Source organism: Chanos chanos, chromosome 16 (assembly GCF_902362185.1).
Source record: "Chanos chanos chromosome 16, fChaCha1.1, whole genome shotgun sequence".
NCBI lineage: Eukaryota > Metazoa > Chordata > Actinopteri > Gonorynchiformes > Chanidae > Chanos > Chanos chanos.
In genome coordinates, this window is record NC_044510.1 from 5527402 (window position 1) to 5549624 (window position 22223).

The 22223-nt window shown below is 45.3% G+C and overlaps 1 protein-coding gene across 1 annotated transcript; it reads right to left on the reverse strand.

Moving 5' to 3' along the window:
• Positions 1-22093, reverse strand: prr12b (proline rich 12b). The gene is made up of 18 exons (XM_030793217.1): positions 22011-22093; positions 14522-14679; positions 13933-14094; positions 9027-13663; positions 8661-8894; positions 8378-8380; positions 7218-7292; positions 5325-6053; positions 5126-5243; positions 4299-4873; positions 3999-4115; positions 3673-3806; positions 2988-3574; positions 2548-2667; positions 1228-1325; positions 906-1037; positions 423-518; positions 1-135 (listed from the first exon to the last, which is right to left on the reverse strand). Exons 1-18 carry the CDS (start codon positions 22091-22093, stop codon positions 1-3), a joined length of 8193 nt encoding a protein of 2730 aa, XP_030649077.1.
• Positions 22094-22223: the final 130 nt, after the last annotated feature.

The window sequence follows — 22223 nt, forward strand, 5'->3', positions numbered from 1 at the left end:
TCAGGCCTTGGCACTGAGAGTCAGAAGTTCGATGAAGGAGTTGAAAAGCGTCTCTAGCCAGCCCTGATTGGCCATACACTGCTGAACCACCTCTTCCTGCCCAGGGTCCTCTGCAGCCTGCTCTATACTGTCCGTCTGTCGGGGTTGGGGGTCGGGGTCGGGGTGGGAGGGGGACAGAGAAGGGAGAAAGAGAAACAGATTGTCAAAAGAACGACACAGTAAACCAGTTTTGAAGAAGTAACGCGATATTTAAAAAAAAAAAAAAAAAAAGGGAAGAAACAGAGTCGTAGAACTGTCGATTATATTTCTTAGCTAAAAAAAAAATGATATATGTATATGTGTATATATATATATATATATATATATATATATATATTCATTCTTAGGTGCAGACCAGCGTAAAAAACATTAGTGTGTCTTACCTCCTTCTTACAATGAAGAAATGTGTGATATTTGTAATGATGAAGCGAATGATACAGGCTATATATCCGACAGGTCTCTGTAGAAAGCTTCAGATCCTGAGTGTGACAGATACAGAAAGAGAGAGAGATAAAGAAAAGAAAGAAAAAAAACAGATGGAGAAAAAAAGGGAACAGAACCTTTAATGTCTCACACAGGCCCTTGTGCCTCCAGCAATTTTCAATATTCTATTATCAAACAATATAAAAATAATTATAACTACTACATTCTACTACCAAACAGACTATGAAATGACTGACTATCAGATTAAAAATGAAGTAGTTTAATAATTATACGACTCTTAGTAATTGCTGTGTGACTGAAACCTTTGGGAGATCTATATTAGAAGTTGTTGTTGTGCTACTGCAGTGCTGAATATGAAATGTTGGTATCTAAAAGATGGTTGTGGTGAGTACAGGATCTGGGTGTAGTGGTGCAGATCTTGCCTGCTGTTTGGGAAGGCTCCTCTTAACCCGGTTTAGGGTTTTGCGGTTATAACCCTCACCGCCAAGGTGCACTTTGACTGCACCAGAATCCAGGGGGTCTGCAGTCATTTGAGGGAACATATGCAGAGCTTCCTACTCAGAGGGAGAGAGTAAGAGAGAGAGAGAGAGAGAGAGTAAGAGAGAGAGACAGAGAGAGAGACAGAGAGAGAGGGAAAGAGAGAGAGAGACAGAGAGACAGAGAGAGAGAGAGATGCTTCAGATTCAAAACCTCACTAAATCTTTGTTTCCATATACCATAAGCGGCGAAGACAGACGGATGTACCTGGTGCTGAGAGCTCATGTTGACTCTCCTCAGTAGCCGTCTCTTCTGTTCGTTGAGAATGCTGTCAATCTTTCTCATGGGCGGGAGATACAGCTCATCTGGGAACGAGGAGATGAGGAGAGTTAATATTGCCATGGCAACACCATACCTGATCTTCCTAGGCCAATAGTAGCCATGTAAAATTTTAAGCTTATTTGATTTTATTTCATCAACAAAGTGAGAAATAAAGGACATATTAAAGCAAAGGTGACACTTTTAGTATTCTTAATGTTTTACACTATTTTAGAAATTATAATTACAAATCACTAAGAAATAGCAATCAGTTGTGAGACTAAATAAATGTAAATGTAAATTTTTGCTACAAATCTGAAATTACACATGCAACGTTTAGAAAGACAAGAAACATTGATAAAAAAAAAAAAACAGTGTGTCTCTACCTCTATCACAAATTCATATGCCTGGAGTTACGCACACAGATGAAAGGGGAAATTATCCTACCCTCTTATCTCTCATCCAGTAATACACACACTATTATGTTTCTCTCTTTCTTACATCATTTCTCTCTCCCTTTCTTCTCTCCCTCCCTCTCTCTGGCTCTGTTTCTCTCTCTCTCTCTCTCTACCTTTCTGTCCCTCTTTATTTCTACATTCATAGCTGAAATGTCTCCGTCTCTCTCAGAATGTAAGTTTGAATCAGCTACGTACTGCCCTGAAATCGTCCCTGAAATGCCCGAATATCCTCAACGATTCAGGTTTTCTGGAGAGCAATTTACTCTTCTTTATAAGGACCGTCCGTTGTTGATAAGACTGCGGACACGGTGTAGATTGGTTGAGTTATTTTTCTTTCTTCTAATGGAGGAATATCGCATTTGAGCATTTTGTAACGCACTTTTTTCATATTTTCGGCACTCTCTTTACTGGATCATCCCTCTTTTTCTGTCAAACGCTCTCTCCTCGCTTCATCAGTTCCCTCTTCAAAACAACATCTCTCTTACTCACTCTCTTTCTTTCGCTCTCTCCTTAATTTTTCTTTAGCCCTCACTCCATCATCTCCTTTCACTTGATCAAGCTCCCTCGTTCATCACTCTTTCATTCCCCCCCCCTCACTCACTTCATCAGCCCCCTCCTTATCCCTCCCCAAGTCTCTCACTCCATCAAACCTTCCCTCTGTCACACCCTACTCGCTCATTTTTTAAAATCCTCCCCTCTTCCATCTCTCTTATTCTCTCTCTCTCTCTTTCTCTCCTCCCTTTCTCATCCCCATCCCCATCCCCTCTCTCTCTCTCTCTCTCTCTCTCTATCTGGCTCTGTATATACTCACCGTTGGTGTCTTCCAGGGCTTGTATCATGTCTGGATCCAGAGCAGTGCTGACCAGCATCTCCACGTAACTGCGAAACATTTCTCTCATTGCACGGTTGTTCATCCTGCCGCGCAGTGATGCTGCATCCAAAACAAAAATTTAAAAAACAAAACAAATACACAGGGTTACATGCACAGTCATACATATGGATTTCCATTTCCATTTGCATTACATTTTTTCACTTAGCAGATGCTTCTCTCCAAAGGGATTTCCAAGTGAATATAATCCAGAATCTAATCCATGCATGGAGCCGTTAAGGAGCTGGTTATGGTTTAGATGCCGCAGCTAAATTCAGTCCAACAATATACATACATATTCACACACACACACTCACATAGACACACACTCACACACACACACACACACACACACACACACACACACTCACTCACACACAAACCTTCATCATCACTGGGCGGTTCGGGGGAGGAGTCTGACTCAGAGGACGAGGGAACCTCCTTCAGCCATTTCTTCCTCTTTTTGGGAGGAGGCTCTGCTTTTACTTTCACGGGCCTGGTCCTCGGTCTCTCCAGTTTTTTCTCTCCTCCTCTCTTCTCCTCCTTCGTCCTCCCTCGTTCTGTAGCTCCTCCTCTCCTCTCCACTCTCTCCTGAGAGTTCTTCTCCTGGAGCTTCTTCTCTTTTTCTCTCTCCTTTTCTTTTTCCTTCTCTCGCTCCTTTTCCCTCTCCCTCTGTTTCTCCTTCTCCCTCTCGCGTTCCTTCTCTTTCTCCTTTTCCCTTTTCTCTCTCTCCTTCTGTTCTCTCTCTCTCTCCTTCTGTTCCCTCTCTCTCTCCTTTTGCTCCCTTTCTCTCTCCCTCTCTTTTTCTCTTTCCCTTTCCCTCTCCTTCTGTCTTTCTCTCTCCCTTTCTTTCTCTTTTTCCCTCTGTTCTCTCTGTTCTTTCTCTCGCTGCCTTTCTCTCTCCTCTCGTTCAACTCTGGGTGGGGTCTGGCTGCGAACTGGGGGTAACGGTTTAGGAAGTGACTGACGCCTGTTGTGAAAAAAGAGATTGACATGAATATTGTATTGCACTCAAATTATTATTACAGGATTACGGCAGCAGAGGAAGGACATACAGAGCAAACTTACCTGAGTGTGAGACCGGGTCTGTGCCAAGGTTTCCTTGAACACACTCTGACATAATCCTTCTTGTTTACATTCTCCAAGAACTTCACATACAAACGCTGATAGCGCATCTTTGCGTCACCAAAGTAACCAAGATACTGAGAGTGAAAGAGAGAGAGAGAGAGAGATGATTTCACAGATAAAAGGGAGACATCTCTTGTTATACGCTTAATAGCATTTTCTGATCTAGGTAAGAGAGGATTTACTAATAGAAAATGTACGTTCATTTTTTATTTAAGGGCAATAAAAGTGTGCTGGTTATCTCTTAAAAGGGAAACTGGGGAACTCACATTGCTGGTGGCACAAAACTGTCTCTGTCCATCTTTGATTTCAGGGGCAAATTTCTGTAAAAGTGCTTTCTGGACCCTCCAGATAGGGGGTGGCTCTCTCCCTGTCTGTAAAGCCAACTGATTGGAAAGGAAGGAGAAAATGAGGTGAAATTAAACTCCGAAACGTTAAATGACATCAGTAAGAGAACAAACTCCCACAACTCAGACCCATGCACATAATACATTCCGATGAAACATCCACGAAAGTGGTAAAGAAAACGACAAACTCATAGAAAGAGAAGAAAAAACTCGTTGAATTACCTTGAGTGTTCCAATGTCTTCAGTGCGTACCACAAACTCATCCCTCTCTCTAAAAATGCCCTCTCCTCCACTCTCACTGTCCTCCTCTTCACTCTCTCCAGCAATAGCTGCGTTGGCCTGTTTCTTGGCCAGGTGCAGGGAGGTGATTTGGGGCGTTGGCGCGTCCTCCGGGGTGGGAGGGGAAGGCGGAGACGGTTGGGGTAGCTCAGCTGGCTGGGGAGGAGACGAGGAAGGTGGAGGAGTGGCAGATGGAGGGAGTGTCGGAGGAGAGAGAGAAGGAGAGGGGGAGGGGGAGGGAGACGGGAGGGGAGGGGGAGAATGGCTAGGAGGAGGAGACTGTTGATGTAGGGGAGGCTGTTGCTGCTGCTGCTGCTGCTGCTGAGGCTGCTGTTCTGCTTGTTCTTCCTCATCGTCCTCCTCTTCCTCCTGCTCATCCTCCTCCTGCTGTGGAAATGGGGAAGGGAGAGAAAGAGGAGGAGGTGGGAGGGGAGATGGAGAAGAGGAGGTTGGCGGAGAAGGGGAGAGGGATGGAGGAGAAGGAGGTGCAGGAGCTGGTGGAGGCTCAGAGGGAGAGTCTATGAGAGATGAGTGGAGAGACAGAAGGGGAGAAGTATTCATGTTATTGTCTGTGTTACATTATGACCAAAGGTTACCAGTGTTTGTGGTCCAAAGGCACTTTTCAGACACTGTAAAGGCCTAAACTGTCCAAACACAAACAGCACAATAAACATGCACACACACACACCCACACCCACACCCACACATCCATCCACACACACACACACACACACACACACACACACACACACACACATTCTCTTACTCACCGTCAACTTTGGGAGCACTCAGAATCTCATACTCAGGCTCCTCCTCCTCTTCTTCTTCTTCCTGTTCTTCTTCCCGGAGTTCTTCTTCTTCTTCTTCTTCTTCTTCCTCTTCTTCTTCCTCTCTCTCCCTTTCTGTTCCTTCTTTCTGCTGCTCTACATTCTCTTCCTCTACTGACTTCTCTTCTTCCATGTCTTCCACCTCTGCCTCCTCCCCCTCCTCTTCTTCCTCTTGTTCCTCCTCCTCTTGCTCTTCCTCCTGTTTTTCTCTCTCCTCTTCCATGGCCTCCTGTTCTTCTGGCATCTCAGGTATCTGCGTGTCCGGCGTGAGCGCGTCGCCCTGGGGGTCGGGCTCCGTGCACGAAGGATGTTCATCTGGCGATGTGTGTGTCTCTGTCTCTGTTTCAGCAAGTGTGTGTGAGACATGCTGAGGCTGTGGGGGTGGAGGAGAAGGGCTGAGGGGAGGAGCCTGTGGGGTGGGCGGGGACGGAGTGGGTGGGGGCGGGACTGCAGCCAGGCTGTGGGGCGTGTCATAAAGTGCAGAGATGGCAGACGATATGCTCTTCTGGAGGTCCTGGTTTTTACTGACGGAGTCTTCCTCGTCTGACGAGAACGAGGGGAGGGTCTCCAGATTCCTCTTCAGCTCCTCATCCAGACGCTTACAGGGAGAGGGGCAGTTACTAAGGCCCAGCCCACTTTCCCCTTCACCATCCCCAAAAGGAGGTGGAGGGGGCGGGGGTGGGGGTGGTGGAGGTGGAGATAAGGGCCGAATCCCACCTTTCACCAAAGAGGAGTCAGTGGCCTCAGTTTCATCCACAGGAAGTGACACGGTCCCAGGTGCTCCAGGGACCGGCTGCTTCTTTCCTGTCTTCAGGAAATCCAAGAATGATGCCATGAAGCCAGACTTCAGCTCTGAGGGCTTCTCCTCGGTCTGTGAATAGAAAAAGAAAAACGTCAAAGACACAGGGGAAAGAGGAGAAAAGATGGAGGATATGGGTATAAACACACATCTAAAAAAACAGGAGGCCGCAAGAAATGAAAAACCAGGAGGCTGCAAGAAAAACAAGAGGCTACAAAGTCAAACTAAGTACACGGTTACTGGCATTAAACAGATTATTATACTGCTATAACACTACTATGAGTTGTCTTTGCTATGTCTCCAATAATAATATTAACAGGTGCAGCCTGCTAGGCAATGCTACCCAACAAAACTCATTAACACTGTTAAAAAACTAACAGAGAGAGAGAGAGAGAGAGAGCTTGTATGTACACACAAACATGTTTTGATTCATTACATATTTAATGTATTTATGAAGAACCTATCACATAATAGGGAATACGAGTATGTATATCAATAACCCTCTGTTTGTTTGTTTATTTATTTATTAATGTCTCTCTTAACATTTCTCCCCAATTCTTACTTTTGTTTTTATTTCTGTTTACTAAGTTCCCTGCGAGTGCTTGAGGAGAGGTAATACACTTTACTGAACAGCAGGGGGTCCTAATGACAGTTACTGTGAATGAGTAACCGTGGCAACAGCTACCCTGGCAACAGCCAGCTCTCTCTCTTATTCCCTCTCTCTTTCTCTCTCTCTCGCCCTCTCTCTTTATCTTTTATTGCATTTTTAAGGACAGAGTCATCACAGCTGCCTGTCAATCATTTTGGGGCTTGGTACACTGCTCCCTCTGGTGGCAAACAATTTATGCACATGCGCACTTGTGCGATCTCACACACACACATACACACACACACACAAATACACACACACACACACACAAACAAACACGCGCACGCGCACACAAACACACACACACACACACACACACACACACACACACACACACACACACACGCACACACACACACAAAACACATGAAAATCCTTTTTGTAAATGTCTCTAACTGTGTATCACACATACATATTCAATTCTGGAGAGATCATCATTTACTGGGTCAGTTCTTTTATCAGAGGCCTATCAGATCTGTACACCATCTTTTATACCAATTAAAATGTTCAGTGTAATTCAGTGGGAGCTTGCCAATCATTGAAACTGAGGCCTGAAAACAGAGTAATTATACAAGTAGGTGCCTCACCGAGCTAGAGAGTTTCTGCATGGTGGCCCATGTCTCTGGGGTCAGCTCTTCGTCCATGTCTCGCTCCCATGAAATCTGTTTAGGGGAGATCGTAGACATCTTACACATGAGACTTCTCTCATTTCCTGTTCCTCTATTTCTTTCTTGAGGCTACCTGTTGCTGAGGCAACAGAAGCCATTTCACAAGTGCAATTTTACACATAGGCATACAAGAAGGAATCAGCTGATTAAGGTTCTAGAATGTCTGATTAAGCTCCACTGAATCTCTGCAATGGCTCTCTGACTCTCTGGTCTGCACAGCCATTTCCCTACTGTTATTTCTGTTACTTATTTGTTTTTGTTAATTGCAATCATTAATTTATGGTGGCATATCAGGTACCGAAAGCAATTTTAAAAAAAAAAAATCAAGCTAAAACATGATTTTTCCCAGCAAAATATTCGTGCATACAAGTACACTTATTTCATCTGATTTTGCAAGAGAAAGAAAAAAAAGTTTTTTTCTGTCATTAAGTGTTTACACGTCTGGGATCGCTGCCTATGTTGTGAGATTTTATCTTGTAAGTCTTTCGCGACGGAAGCAACGTGAGGAGCGGGGCACCTCAAGCTGTTGATGTGACAATGAAGACAAGACAGTTTGGTCACACATCACTGAGCGTCAGTCCTAGCGCATTAGCATGAAAAAAATTCTAATTGATTTGACATGCAGCTTCCCTCTCCTACCTCTCTCCCTTTAAAGGAATTCTTACGAAAGCTGACAGAAATTTTGTACGTTAAAATAAAAAGACAGGCTTAAGTTCTCTGTAAGTGGAAAGCACTTCATGGTATGGAAAGCTGTTCAAACTAATTCATCTCTTTCAATGCACAGAGAAATACAGATTATCACATAGATTACAAAACACAAGTGCACGGGGGCTCTCTCACTTTCAGTTTGGGCTGAAAAACAATAACAAGACATTCATCCACTTCATTAACCAAATCTTTACTAATCCAGTTCTACCAATGAAACCTGCAGTGAGATTACAGGTCACTGGGTACATCTGAGATTCTAATGGATGAATGTACCTGGCAACCAATCCTTGGTTTGTCACATGTTTAAATGCATCCTGTAAAAACCACAGGTGATGCACAATGCAATTCATTGTTCAGCCAAATGGCTGCACCTGCTGAGGTTACAGGCCTTACATAAGATACATCCTCAAATGTATAAAAGAAACACATAAAACTCTGTTGCTCTTTTGGGAACAAAAACATAGCCATGACAATGCTGGACTTGTAAAAGATCATTAGACAGACATAACATAGGTATATGAAAATTGGGTCAGGTCACTTTTACAATTAAGGTTAGGTATTTGTCCAGTTTATAACTTAACACACACGTTTCTCCATTAATTACTGATGAAGGAAGAAGTCTATTATCCAAACTCTCTCCACCAGCAGACTTACCTCCTGGGGTTTCGGTTTCATTTTCTCTGGAACCCGATTCATTTCAGCTCTGTTCAGATCAGTTCTATTCATGTCAGTTCTGTTCAGGTCCAGGCCAGCAGTAGGTCCAGGACTCAATCCTAAAGATGGTGCAGAGCCAACTGACCCATCAGACAGAGCTTGGTCCGTGCTGGAGAGAGAGTCTGTCCTCAAAAGAGAGTCAGAGGAAGGCATGGAGGGAATAGGAAGCTTGATCTGCAAGGGGGAACAAAATAAAATAGTGATTATAACTCATAATACAGTTATAACTATTTTTGCTGAGATTTCCAAAAGTTTCCTAAAAGTGATTTCATCAATCAGCGCTTGAATCCCTGCCCCTTCTCTCACCTTAATTGGCCTGATTGGCTCCTGATGCTGTGGTTGTGCCTGATGCTGCTGCTGCTGTTGATGATGTTGCTGCTGATTTTGCATTTGTTGATGGTGCTGTGAATGAAGATGGTGTTGTTGTTGGTGATGTTGGTGCGAATGTAGGTGCTGTTGTTGATGCAAGTGTTGCTGCTGCTGTTGTTGGGGTTGGAGATGCTGCTGTTGCTGTTGGTGGTGGTGTAAGTGCTGCTGTAAGTGTTGCTGTTGAAGGGGAGGTGCTTGCTGTTGTTGTTGTTGTGGATGATGATGCAGATGCATATTCTGCCCTTTGTTCATATCTCTATGCATGTCCAGCATTCCTTCCTCTTTCCTCCCACGTCCCCTTCCACGACCACGGCCCCTTCGGGTCTCCCCACCCCCAGGTCCCATCAGGCCCCTACAGTACGGAGGTTCTGGAAGAGGGCGAATACGTGGTCGGCCTCTGGGTCTGGGTGGACCCTCACGTTTAGGTTTGGTAGGCTTCCGGCCTCGCTTCTTGGGCCCATCTTGTGGCAAAAGCTGTGGTGGAGGTCCAAGGGATGGATACCCAGAAGGGTGGCAGAAATCTAGGTCACCCATGAGAGGACTCAGGCTGCCAACCCCAGATCCAGCACCAGACTTTCGACAGCTGGACACCAAATCAGGAAGCAAATCAGGGAGTCGTCTACTATTCAGTCGAATGTCAGCAGGGACATCTGCCTTATCTTCATCATCCTCAAATTCGTATTCTTGAGCATAATTCTTTTTGGTTTGTGGCTGGGAATTAGGATCTCGTCGTTGTTTCAGCAAGTGGAAAGAACTTGTTTTTAAAAGCTTTTTTGGTCTAGAAGAGCAGAAGATGGGTGACGTGAGCCCACCTGTGCCAGGCCCACCTCCTACACCTGAATTACCCATCATCTTGTTTCCAGAACCGTCCATACCAGTTCCTGCACCTCCCATTCCAAGACCAGGTGTCTGAGATTGGATCAAACCCAGCTGCTCAGTGTTGACAGTGGATGGGAGTTCGTGGGTTTTCAGGGAATCTAGGTCTAAGTGCATGGTGCCATTACCAGATTCAGACAGGCTATGGCAGTACTGGTCATACCCCTGGTCACCATGGTGACCCATTATGTCATAGCCACCTCCTCCCCCTCCACCAGCCTTGACAGCTTCAATTCCATCTTGTACTGTTCCACGCCCTTCTTGTAAGCTCTCCTGCCCTCCTTGCCCTGCCGGTCCACCTCCACCCCCTGCACAGCTGGATTTGTAGTCATCAGAGCAGAACATATCCTCCATCCCAGGGAAAAATGAACGATCTTCATCTGGTAGTAGAGAATCAGGGAAACAGATAGTAGTTAATGGCTCAAACCTCTGTTGTTGCTGCTGCTGTTGCTGGCCTTGGGCCTGGCTCTGAGTTGTTTTCCCCACAGGACTCCCTGCATCAAACTGGTGCTCTTTGAGCTGGTTCATTTGGGGCTGGGAGAGCTGAGTTTCTGACTCTCTGGACTGTGTTTGCGACATCTGGGGGGCAGAGTTGGACTGCATGTGGTGCTGATGCTGGTGTGGGTGCGAGTGTGGATGGTGTGGGTGTGTCTGAGGCTGGTGGTGAGAATGTGCGTGCGTGTGTTGTGGAGCCATGTGGTGCAAATGAGGTGGGGTTGACAGGCCCAGGTCAGGTTCATTCAGAAAGTCATGAAGTTCGGATGACGTTTGTTGAGAATGGTGAGGTTGGTGATGTGGTGGTAACCGATGCTGCTGCGGCTGTTGCTGGTGCTGCCTGTGACGGTCACTGCTGCTTCCATCTCCATTCCCTCCTCTCTCTGTCGGTCCTGCTCCCTCCCGGCTGTTGGTCCTTGAAAGGGATCTCTCAAGCATGCCCAGAGAAGAGACTGAACTCTGGTTGGCTTGACTTTGGTCTCGCTGAGCCCCATGCCCATAATGGCTCTCCATAGCTTGGGACTGGAGTTGGAGCTGAAGTTGTGAGGCCTGTGGCTGGGTATCCACCCCCCCTGCTCCAGCTGTACTTGCACCTCCAGCTGACCTCATCATGGCTTGTTGGCTCATGGGGTGTGGCTGCTGTGGTTGAGGGGCTTGTTGGGTATCCAACTTGTTTCTAGTTGTGTGGGACAGGACTGACTGAAGCAGATGAGGTTGTGGAGGTTGTGGAGGCTGGTCTGGAGGTGAGTCCATGAGGGAAAGGGAGGACTGGGACTGTCTCTGCAAGTCTGGGGTTTTCCTCAGGTAAGGTAGCTCTGATGGATCTTGGGGCTTCTTGTGCTCCATGTGGGAGTGCGAATGGGAGTGGGGGTGAGAGTGCTGTGTATGCTGGGAATGCTGAGGGTGTGTGGGGTGAGAGGGATGATGCTGGTGTTGGTGTGTGTGGTGGGAGTAGGGGTCTCCTCTTCCATAGTGGACCACTGATCCTAAGGAGTCATGCTGGTGCGGGTGAGGTGCATGGGGTTGAGAATGGGAGAGTGAGTCAGTCCCTCCATGTCCTCCATTTGGCCCAGTTCCTGCCAGTACTCTATCATTCTTTGCTTGTTGCTGCTGTTGCTTCTTGAGGGACATCTCCAGCTGGCTCTCTAAACCTGCGGTGGTCACACTAGAGCCTGTATTTCCTGGAGTCACACTATTGGTGGCACTATTCGTGCGAATGACACTCTGAAGGTGGTAGCGTTCCTCAGATGCCTTGTTCAGTTCATAAGCTGAGAGCCTCTTCCCCCCATCTCGACCCTGGGACACAGACTGCTGCTGTTGGGGAGTCACCTGTTGAGGCTGTTGTGGGTGGTGTTGAGAGGGGTGTGGTGCTGGGCTCTGAGAGTGTAATAAGTGCTGAATCAAAAAATCATCATCATCTTCATCCTCTTCTTGAGGCCTCTCTACCCCCAGCATATCAGTGTCTGACTTCGGTTTTGACTGCGTTGGGTGGTAGGACTGGGACTGTGGTGGAGGACCCCGTGTGTCTGAATATCCCTGTGGAGAGGCAAGGAAAGCAGGAGAGAGGACAGAAGGGAGGTACTTGTTTCCTCCTGTTCCTCCTGGGGACTGGGCTGGTCTTGTGGGAGCAGGGGAATGTAACCCTGGGCGGATTATCCCAGAATTGCTTGACGGTGATGGGCTGGAATCTGGGAGGTGATATGACCCTCCTCCACCACTTCCAATGCTGCCACTTCCTCCACCTGCACCTCCTGAACTGCCACCTCCTGAACCTGCCCCACTACCAGAGGAACCCCCTCCAGATCCCATGAGGGCAGGTGAGTGTCCTGGACCACCATAGCCCAAGGAAGGGCTTCCTGCTCCTCCAAGAGAGGAAGGCAATGAACCATATCCAGAATCTGAGCCATATGCCACCTCTGCTGAGTATGACCGCCCTGTTGTTGCAAGACTCCCATACCCTTTCCCTGGTCCCCCCGTGCCCGAGCTAAGATCCTGGGCCTGAGGGGAGCTGAAGCCACCATAGGGTTGGGGCAGGTGTGTTGGAGGAGCCTGGCTGGGTGAATAGGACTGGGGCTGCTGCTGTGGAGGAGTTTGGCCTGGGATGCCTGTTGCTGGCTTTACAGGGGCAACAGGGGAGCTGTATGTGGAGAGGCAGGATTTGGTTGACTGTTGGGCAGCAGTAGATGACACAGTGGGAGGGGGAGGAGGTGGTGGAGGTGGTGGAGGTGCAGACTGAGGTGGAGGTTGTTGCCTTGATGGGGCAGAAGAGGCATTGGAGGAAGCATTAGGGTTGGAGGAGGAGGAGGAGGAAGAGGAAGTAGAGGAAGCTGAGGGAGGAGTGTGTGGGGTTCGAGATGAAGAAGAACCAGATCCAGAGGAAGAATAGCCACTGCTGGAACTGGAACTCTTTCCTGCTTTCCCTAAGCCTCCTCCTGAGCCAGCTGAGGTGGAGGCTGAAGAGGAGGCGGAGGAGGTATAGGGGGGCTGAATGATAGGACGGTACACTTGCTCTCCTCGTGGAGACGGTTTGGGATCAGATGAAGGACTCTGGTCACCCAGTGGGCTACAGCTCATACCTCCATGCCTGTGGTGAGGGATCTGCTGGTACCCTGTTGCCCCACAGCTGAGGTAGTGCTGTAGTGAGTGGGGGGTGGAAGGGGGCAGCTGTGACTGTGCCGGGGAGGGGCGCTGGTAGTGCTTAATCACACTGTCTTGTCTTGGAATGGCCCTCTCTTGGGGTGGTGGTGGTTGTGGGGGTGCAGGAGTCGATGAGAACACAGAGGCATTGTATAGCTGGGATGACTGGTCTTGGAGCTGAGAAGAAAGCAAGTTAAACTGGGGAGGTAAGTGACGGGTTGAGGAGGTGGAGGGTGCCTGAGGGGGCGGGGCACCCGTGGGTTCTTGTGAGCCCCTGTAGGCTGCAGCTGCACCTTGGGATGAGAGGAGGCGGTCGAAGCCCAGGCTTGACTGGGAGGGTGTTTTGATGTGCAGCAAAGGATCATGGGGTGATAGCAAGCCATTAGATGTGGGGCTGAAGGTTGGCGTGTCCTGGAGAGACAGTGAAGGGGTTACTCCAGGAAAGGAGCGACCCGAAAAGGAGGCAGGGTGCTGATAGGCTGATAGGGCAGAGGAGGAAGGGAAGGAACTGGACCCTGGAAGTGCACTGGAGATGAAGAGCTCAGCTGGGGCTGGGGTATGCATCGCTATGGAAACAGTGAGGTGCAGAGAGAGAGAGAGTGAGAGAGAGAGAGAGAGAGAGAGAGAGAGGGATTACATTACATTTTCGCCATTTGTTTCGAATAGCCTCAATAGCACAAATAATAAACCTATTTTCATACTAGTGAGAAGCCCAACTTCAGAAAAGGAAGAACGTTTGATGTACACTTATCAGCTGGTGATAACTAAACCATATTGCTATACATCAGATTCCACTGAGGAAGGAAAAAACTGAACAGCTGCCTCCCATACTTACCAGTCTGCCACGAGGGGGTTCGGAACTGGGAGAGGAGAGAGGAAGCGGATGGTGGAGGTTGCGGTCCTCTAGACTCCAAAGCAGAAATCAGGTTCATGACAGATGCATCTGGGCCTGAAGGACTTGCGTGGTGCAGCCCAGCATCAAATAAACCTGAAAGCCCTGAAAATGTAGTCCAGAACTTGTTATCAGTGAGTCCAACTGCATACTATAAAATATATAATAATATGCTTATGATGCCAACATGTTCCATCTGTGCTGTCTGTAAATGTGCATACAACCCTGAGACAATTCTATCAAGTGCTTGGAGAGGTGCTTATTTATGGATTTATGCTAAGATGCAGTATCTGGAATGAGTGAACACACTAATGAGTACATTTACCTTTTACCAAGACATAGACAAGACAAGAATTATTGCAGTATTTTGAATCCATATTGACCTGGGCCATGTCTATCAAGGTTAATTTCACAATGAAGGAAGTTTCATGCTTATTGTCATGTCTGATCTCTTCTTCATTTGTGTTCACGATGAATATAACTGTTTTCTATTAAATAAACTTCAAACAAAACAAGAAACTGTATGCTCTACCTAGGCTCCGCCCAGTGGCTCCCCAGGCCCCTCCCTGTCCAGAGCTGCCTGGGTGGTGATTCGTTGCATATCCCTGCAGAGGGTGTGGTGTGGCATAAGCTTGGCGATGGAGAAGCTCTGAGTCTGGATGGGAGGATCTGGAGCTCCCATATACCAAACTGAGGAACGGTGTGAAGTAAGAAAAGAAGAAAAAAGAAAGAAAAGAGGTCATGTTAAATTCAATGTGATTAACAAGATTGCTATTAAAAAAAGACAGTTCCACAGTGAAAAAAGTATCATTTATGCAAAACCGAATTCCTTATCAATTAGTGACTGACAATTATAAACATACAGGTGGTCCCACTGAAAATATGCTCTTAGGTGACAATGCCACTTTGCACCCCAGGATTGTTGGCCTCTGGATTTGTGGGTAATTATTCGTGAAGAGTTCACCTAGTCCTGTATTATCCTCTATTCACTCCAGCCATACACAAAGATTAGCTCTCTAATCAGCCAACTCACTTCCATATCCTCCCTCTGCCAATCAAGTTCCTCACTTTACACAATCAGATTATACAAAACCGTATGCACATGCTCTCACTCACTAAGACCAGCAAATCAACACACGAGTATGTAACGTATCTGCTCTGTGAATGCTGTTCAACCTAGATCACATATTAACCTTTACATAAAACATAAACATACCCACTTTCATGTCCTACGCAAAAACATTGAACACGAGTCCAGTTAAGCTTTCTTCTATCTGCAGTTTCTTCCTTTCGTCTGTGCATGTCTAAACTGTACAATTACATATCATTTACTATTAATCTGTATGCTATCAATGCACAGCCGTGCCAGCTCAATTCACTTTAAATGATTTTAGCCTGTTTGTTCGTTTTTGGATTTCTTTTCATTTCATTGTGTACATTTAATTATGATATTATATGTTTTTGAAATTTCCCTCATAGTAATTTGCTTATTAGATTTTATATTTGGCATTTTTTAATGAATCGCAGTCCATATTTGTAGGCATGCAAGCACTTTTTTCAGTCTATCTGATGCTTATCCACACAGAGCTGTGCAAACACAGACACAAACACATACACAACCTCATACACAAACAATTAAGATAGACATGGAACATGTTTCATGAATTAATTAGAGTACACGACAGACTCTCACATCGACAGCTGAAAAGAAGACTCAACTTTCATAGAATGAAAACGAAAACAGGACCAATGAACTTTCCCCGGGTTTCTGAGTCTTCATTTTGATTGGTCTTTCACTTCTATTCTAAACAAAGTTGGTCGTTGACCTGCCTGTTTAACAGCCAATTAGCTGTCGTTTGGTCTTTCAAGCAGACTCTCTCTCTCTCCATCTTCCTCTTCTACCCTTTCGTAAGAGTGGGCAGTTCAGTTGACAATGGCGGTTAGAATGTCGTTGAGGAGGGTCACAGAGCACTCATTGATGAAAGCTTCCCTCTGTCTGAATCGCCTTGGTAACCGCCCATTCCCTCATGAGCTCTCGGCATGAACGCAGCTCAGTTCAATCTAAACCACTCACACTCTCATACCAGTGTGGGAAGCCGTAGACACCACATACTGAGAGGACGTGTGTTGAGTGGGTGGGTGTCATACAATATAAGCAAGCCAGGCTGATCAACCGGGCTATTTAAAATCCCACAGTTTCCCAATTAGCAACAAAATCAGCTCTTCCTCTGAATCTACCATATGACTTCCATCATATATTGATTGAACCCAGTGAGACATACAGTTTAACCCAATACTGTCAACTGATGAGATATTACTCAGTTGGAACATAAGTGAAAAGGTACGAGCAGTTATTAAAATTTTGGATTCCTCCTCTTTGGTAGACTCTCTTGTGCAGTCTGGGTAACATGGTTACATTTAGTAACCTCTCTTAAACAGACACAAGCAAGCCGTTTGATGTCCTGGGGCTTTGGGGGCTCACCATCTGGGAGTTTTCCACTTACTTTTAAATACCCGTTTATCTCAAAAGCACTGGACTTGTGTAATTGACTGGATTAAGGCACTAATGAACTGGAGCTGATGTGTAAATGCTTGAGTGACAGGGCACATCGCTTCGGGGAGGGGTCTAATATTAACCCGCCTCATGTTCTTACTGACACTGCATCTGGTAGGGTTAATTTGGAGGCCTGGTACTGCCACTCAAACATGCCCTGTAATCTGATTGGCTCCTGGCTGTCTGACGAAGAAGGTTTATGTTCCAGTTCAGAATGGTCCAACGCTGCTGTAAATTGCTGTCTTTCAATGTTTGTCCACTTGTGAAGGAGAGATGAACTTGTAACGTCGTCCGTCACTTGTTATCTTTCCGACCAGCGATCTCCTCCTTTGAAAACATTCAGTCCTAAATGTCTTAACCGTCCAATTCAAAGGCTAAAAATCTCTCAAGGGTTTTATCATGGCATTGAGCTTAAAAGAACCACTTGAGCACAAAACCCTACAGAGCCAGTCTCATGCTCTTGTCTTTCCTTGGTACAATCTAGTTGTCCTCCTCTAACTCATTGAGACTGGCGTGAGTGACTGCACTCCTTCACCCGGCTAACTGTTTCGTTGTTTTAAATAACATTTAAATGCTGGCCCAGTTTCATCGGTCGCTTACCATTCGAAAGCGCTCCAAAATAACCTGAGACCTGAAAGCATCTCGTTAGCTGGCATCCACTTAGTTGTCCTAAGTGAGAGTTCTGAACAAAGGCAAGCTCAGGAAGGCTATTTTTAGGCAGAGCCTAGATGTCAGCTCTGCTTTATTAATTGAACTCTGTCGTTAAGAAATAATTTTACGAAACTAACGAAGAAACAAACCGCAACTCAAAAAAAAAAAAAAAAGGAAGATAAAATCGTCGTTAAGGGAACTCTGCTTTCATTCTAAAGTGATAAATGTACTCTCACAGCATCGGGACAGGATTTACCGACCTGCACATTTGTATATATCTGAATTAATTGACTCTGCCCAAGTACATATGCGGTTTTTACCTCTCGTCGGATCAGAGAGGCTGCTCTGTGATCCTCAGAGTCATTAAGATTGATGAGAGATTTGATAGGAATCAGACTTTAATTGGCCGTTAATCCCAGAGTGGCAGATCAGAGACTTGGATGGAATGAGGAATTGATCCCAAAGGAGAGGACACGATTGACGGACATCCTGCATATTCACCCTGTATCGTGCCCTTTTTTTCTCTCTCTCTATACACAGCTCATGTGTCTGCTTTCAACCCCCATCTTTCTTTTTTTCCCCTCCACAACTTCTTTTCTCTTTCAGTTACACATGCCAAATCTCTTCTTTTTGTTTATTGTTCTAATTTTTACTCTTCCTAGGTTCTCCTTTTTTCCCCCCACAAAAAACCTCTTTTATTCAACCTTTCCTTTCTTTCCCTTCCTCTAACCCTCCCCATTATTCTTCTGCAATCTTTCCTCTCTCCATCACCCTTTCCTCTCCTAGTCATATCTCTCTTCTATCTTACCTCTCAGTTTTTTAAAGCCTCTTGCCTCTCATGTTTTCTTCTCCTCTGCCATGTCCTCCATCCCTCCTTCAATCTCATTCCATCTCTCCCCCCCTTTCTGAAAACATGCAGAGCTGATAGAGAAAAAGGTCTCTGACAGGCTTGAGAGAACAAGAAAAGGGGGGGGGGGGGGGGGGTGAATTAGGCAGCACTATTAAATCCACTGTACAGAATTGCTCCTAATTACATGGGCAGTAATTTGACACAGTCCCTCCTAACAGGTGCAAAATGTTTACAGGCTGGCAGGAGACCCAATCATGCCTATTAATCACCATTAGGACTGTGAAGGGGGTGTCAGTGTTAGGTGGATCCATGGTGTTCAAGACTTTGGGGGGGTGGGGGTGGGGGCAGGTGGACAGACTGATGGGTCCTGCAATCCCAGTACAGTTCAGTTCAAATGGGGAACTTATCTCCCTGCCTGGCTTCACAAGCTCTGACAGTTTCTGAACATCTAACATCTGGAAACTTATCTCAACTCTTTGGACCCCTTTTAAGGACACAACATGAGCCAATTACAAGCATTTGTATTTTTTTTCCAAGTCATGTTGTCCTAGTTTTATTTAAATAGGCCTAAATCGAATACTTGAAGCATTGCACAGTTTTCAAACATGAACTGTAGGTAGATTCAAATGCTAACAGAATAATGGAGTAAAGTGTGTCTCGTGTGAGTGCGTTCGAAAACATTCGACTAATTAATTCATATATTTCATGTAAGATTATTAGAGAAGACAGATGGAAATACATTGTGCCAAACATGCATTTTGATTAATTTGATTTCATTTCCAGTTATACTTCATTATATACTTCATTCACATTCTACTTCATTAATTATATTGCTAATTCAATCCATGCTACCTGAGTTTAATGGGTAAGCCTGAATATTTTCAGATGTTCCTTTTAAACCGTAACATTTTTTCAGCCCCAAAAAGGTTTTTTTAAATTCATTTTTAAATTTATTTAGGAGAATTCCGACAGTGAATACAGTCTGGGCACTGCTGAGGATTGTCTCTGGTCTTCTGAATAAAAATTTCCACATTGGAGACGCTGGGCTCCACATCATCAATCTGACCAGGACTGTGCAAAATGCCCTTGACTCTGGAATGCAATCATAAACTACCCAGCAGCACCAAGACAACTGTTCATACAGGGATTAGTGACTGTAAGGCAAACGGAGTAAGATGTACGTTCACTTAGTACAGAACACTTCATGAGACAGGCTAAGAAAATCAGTTCGGGAGGAAGCGCTGAAAGAACAACACCCTCTATGCATCGTGGCTACCTGTACTGGGCACCTAGAATGACCTTTTGCACGAAGTTTCAGGAGCGTATGGCTTACAACCACGAGTTATATTCGGCTGGCGGAGAAAGATATGGAATGTTTTCAGGTACCTGGTTCGTCAGGTCAGAGTTTGATCCTTGACATGTATATAATCCTGGGACTGCAGTTTAAAGTCATTAACATCATCGAGATGTTTCAGAAAAAAAGGTTAAAAACACTAGATAGATAGACAGTGTATGAAAAAAAAAATGTTGGTGTAACTATACTCATAAGCTGTTAGGGCAGTTGTGGCCTAGTGGTTAGAGAAGCAGGCTTGTGACCGGAGGTCACCGGTTCACTGCTTTCCCCTCCCACAAAATCCACGGCTGAAGTGCCCTTGGGCAAGGTGTGTATAGGATGGGTTAAATTCACTACTCACAGTGTGTGTGTGTGTGTGTGTGTGTGTGATCATAGAGATTCTACAGTTCTAAAAAATTCAAGTCACCGCATCCAATTACTCTCAGTTTGCAGCTGTGCAGGATGATTCCTGTATTTTGGTGATGACATCATCCTCCCCCCCTTGTCCACTCTGGACCCCGCAGATGACCTTTCAGCAAAACTGAATACTCAAATACTCATGCAAAACCTCTGTGTCATGTTATTCAACAAATGGATCCCATTAAAAATATTGGTGGTTTTGTCGTTTATTCATAGTTTATAACAAAAGATTGTGATCAGAAATGAAGACTGACAACAAAACCAGGGCTGAAGCAAATGAATGAATGAATGAGAGGATGGACGGACGGATGGATGGATGGATGGGTGAGCGAGTCAATTCTGTCTGCAATGTGTCCCAACAACTCATATCAAATCTGTACATGACAGACAACCACAACGTTCGTCGTGACCATCTGCATATTTCAAAACAGAAAAGGCTTCAAACTTTCCGTGTTGAATAGGTTTTACGTTACAGAAAACAACAATCAGAAATTGAACAACGTGAGCGGCGCGTTTCCCCCCTGAAATGCATCCACGCTTCTAAGCTACTAAGATTGATTTGGTTGTCACGGCGACTGAATGTACGTAGCCGGGGCGCCTTTGAAGTGTAAGTAGGCCGCGAAGCTGTGAAACTCATGAGCAATGCAATGCATGTCATGAAAAACAGTGCGCTACATTCTTGGTTACATTCTCCGATAGAGTTTAAAGTTACCGTTCCACAGCAACGTCACGGTGTAGCGGTTACAAAAAGAAAAGGAATCATTTCTGTTGAACAACAAGCTAGCAAGATAACGTTAGCTTCTGCTGCATAAAGGATTATTTTATTGGCTAGGCTGCTTGTCTCGGTACGATAAACTTAGCCCGCAAGCTTGGTATCAATGTTAAAATCACAAACAAACACAATGAATATATTCTTTCGACACTGTATGTGAAATATACAGACCAACGTTCTGCTACGGTTAGTGTTAATGACCTGGAATGCAACTGTGTATGGTAGCTATGTAAAATGTAGCTACCAATAATGTTGCACAGCTGGTTAGCTTGTCTAAAAGATGGTTTGGAGCACATCGGTGTCCACGTTTGTATTCTAGTAACTAAAGATGCATTTTCCAGAATATTTTACAGTCTTCCTTTTCACGAGTAACAATTTAGTCTGGAAACGACAGCGAGTCCTCATAACACGTAAGTGCCTGAACAAGTGGTATGCACATCACATCAGTGAGTAAGCTGACAATTAAGGGAAAGAACATACAATGCCTGGTCTAATTGCAAAGACGTGCATCGAAAAGTGATTTTTAAAGTGGCCATTTTCAGAAAAAAAAATGCAGTGCTGCAAGTCGTTTTTATCAGATAGTATTTGTATGAAAATGTGGTTTTAAAATATTATGTAAATGTAAAGAACGACATGAAATAATAATAATAATAATAATAATGATAATAATAATAATGATAACGTGTGTCAATGTTTTCTCTTCAATATTTTTCTTGGGTCGGCTGCTTTTATAAATCCATAACAGTACTGCACCACCACTCTGAATAAGCAGTTGTATAAAGGCCAGTGTACTCTGCAGACAGATAACGTTAGCTACAGTGACAAGCTGCATACAGTAGCAACCATTGCATCGCGAAATACACTCTCCAGTTCTCTTAAAAGACTACCTGCAAATATTCCGCTATCAACACGCATTCTCAGTCATACATCAGCCAAGACTTTCTGTCTTGCACCCATGGAAAGCAACTAACACAATACCTGGCAGAGTCTTACTACAAAAGAGAAGATCTGTTTTTTTCCCCATTTAAAACTAATAATAATAATAGTAATAATAATAATAATACGCTAGCAGAGCTAGCTAGCAAGAAAGCAAGATCTTCCACCCCATCCCCCCTCTTTTCGCCCCTCTCACCCCCCTCTCTTTTTTTCTGTCTCAGTCTACCTTCCGTATCACGCATTAACTCTCAATCGCATTCCGTGCATTTTCAAGACACCCCTCCACCCCTCCCCTCCCCTCTCTCAGTAATGACAATACTGATGGCAGTACCTGTACCCTCGCTAACAATATAATCAATGCATATGGACAAGAGCAAAAGAAGAAGCGAACGAGGGTACAGGCATTGCGTTGCGTCCATCGGCATGGGCATTGTTACAGCCAGCTAAGCATATTTGTGCATCCGATGTATGAGAGTACACTTGGCACGGATTCGCAGACGTTTACCTTGCCTTCGCAGATCTCTCGTATGTCCATCCCGTTCCAGCGCCCAAATCACCGAATCCTGCTCCAGGATAATTTCTATCCATTAAAGAAAAGAAACGAAGGGGGTGAGGATGGATGGAGAGATAGACAGGCAGGGGGGGAAAAGGGGAGGGAAGTTATATCCTAAATTCTAACACACTATCTCTCCCCGCGTCCTTTCCTCTGCGCACAGTG

Coding starts and splice junctions, on each gene's coding strand:
- prr12b (XM_030793217.1), bottom strand. CDS start 22,093: ATGGATAGAAATTATCCTGGAGCAGGATTCGGTGATTTGGGCGCTGGA. Junction 14,095..14,521: donor AGCCACTGGGCGGAGCCTAG/GTAGAGCATACA, acceptor CTACATTTTCAG/GGCTTTCAGGTTTATTTGAT. Junction 4,874..5,125: donor GAGTGCTCCCAAAGTTGACG/GTGAGTAAGAGA, acceptor CATCTCTCATAG/ACTCTCCCTCTGAGCCTCCA.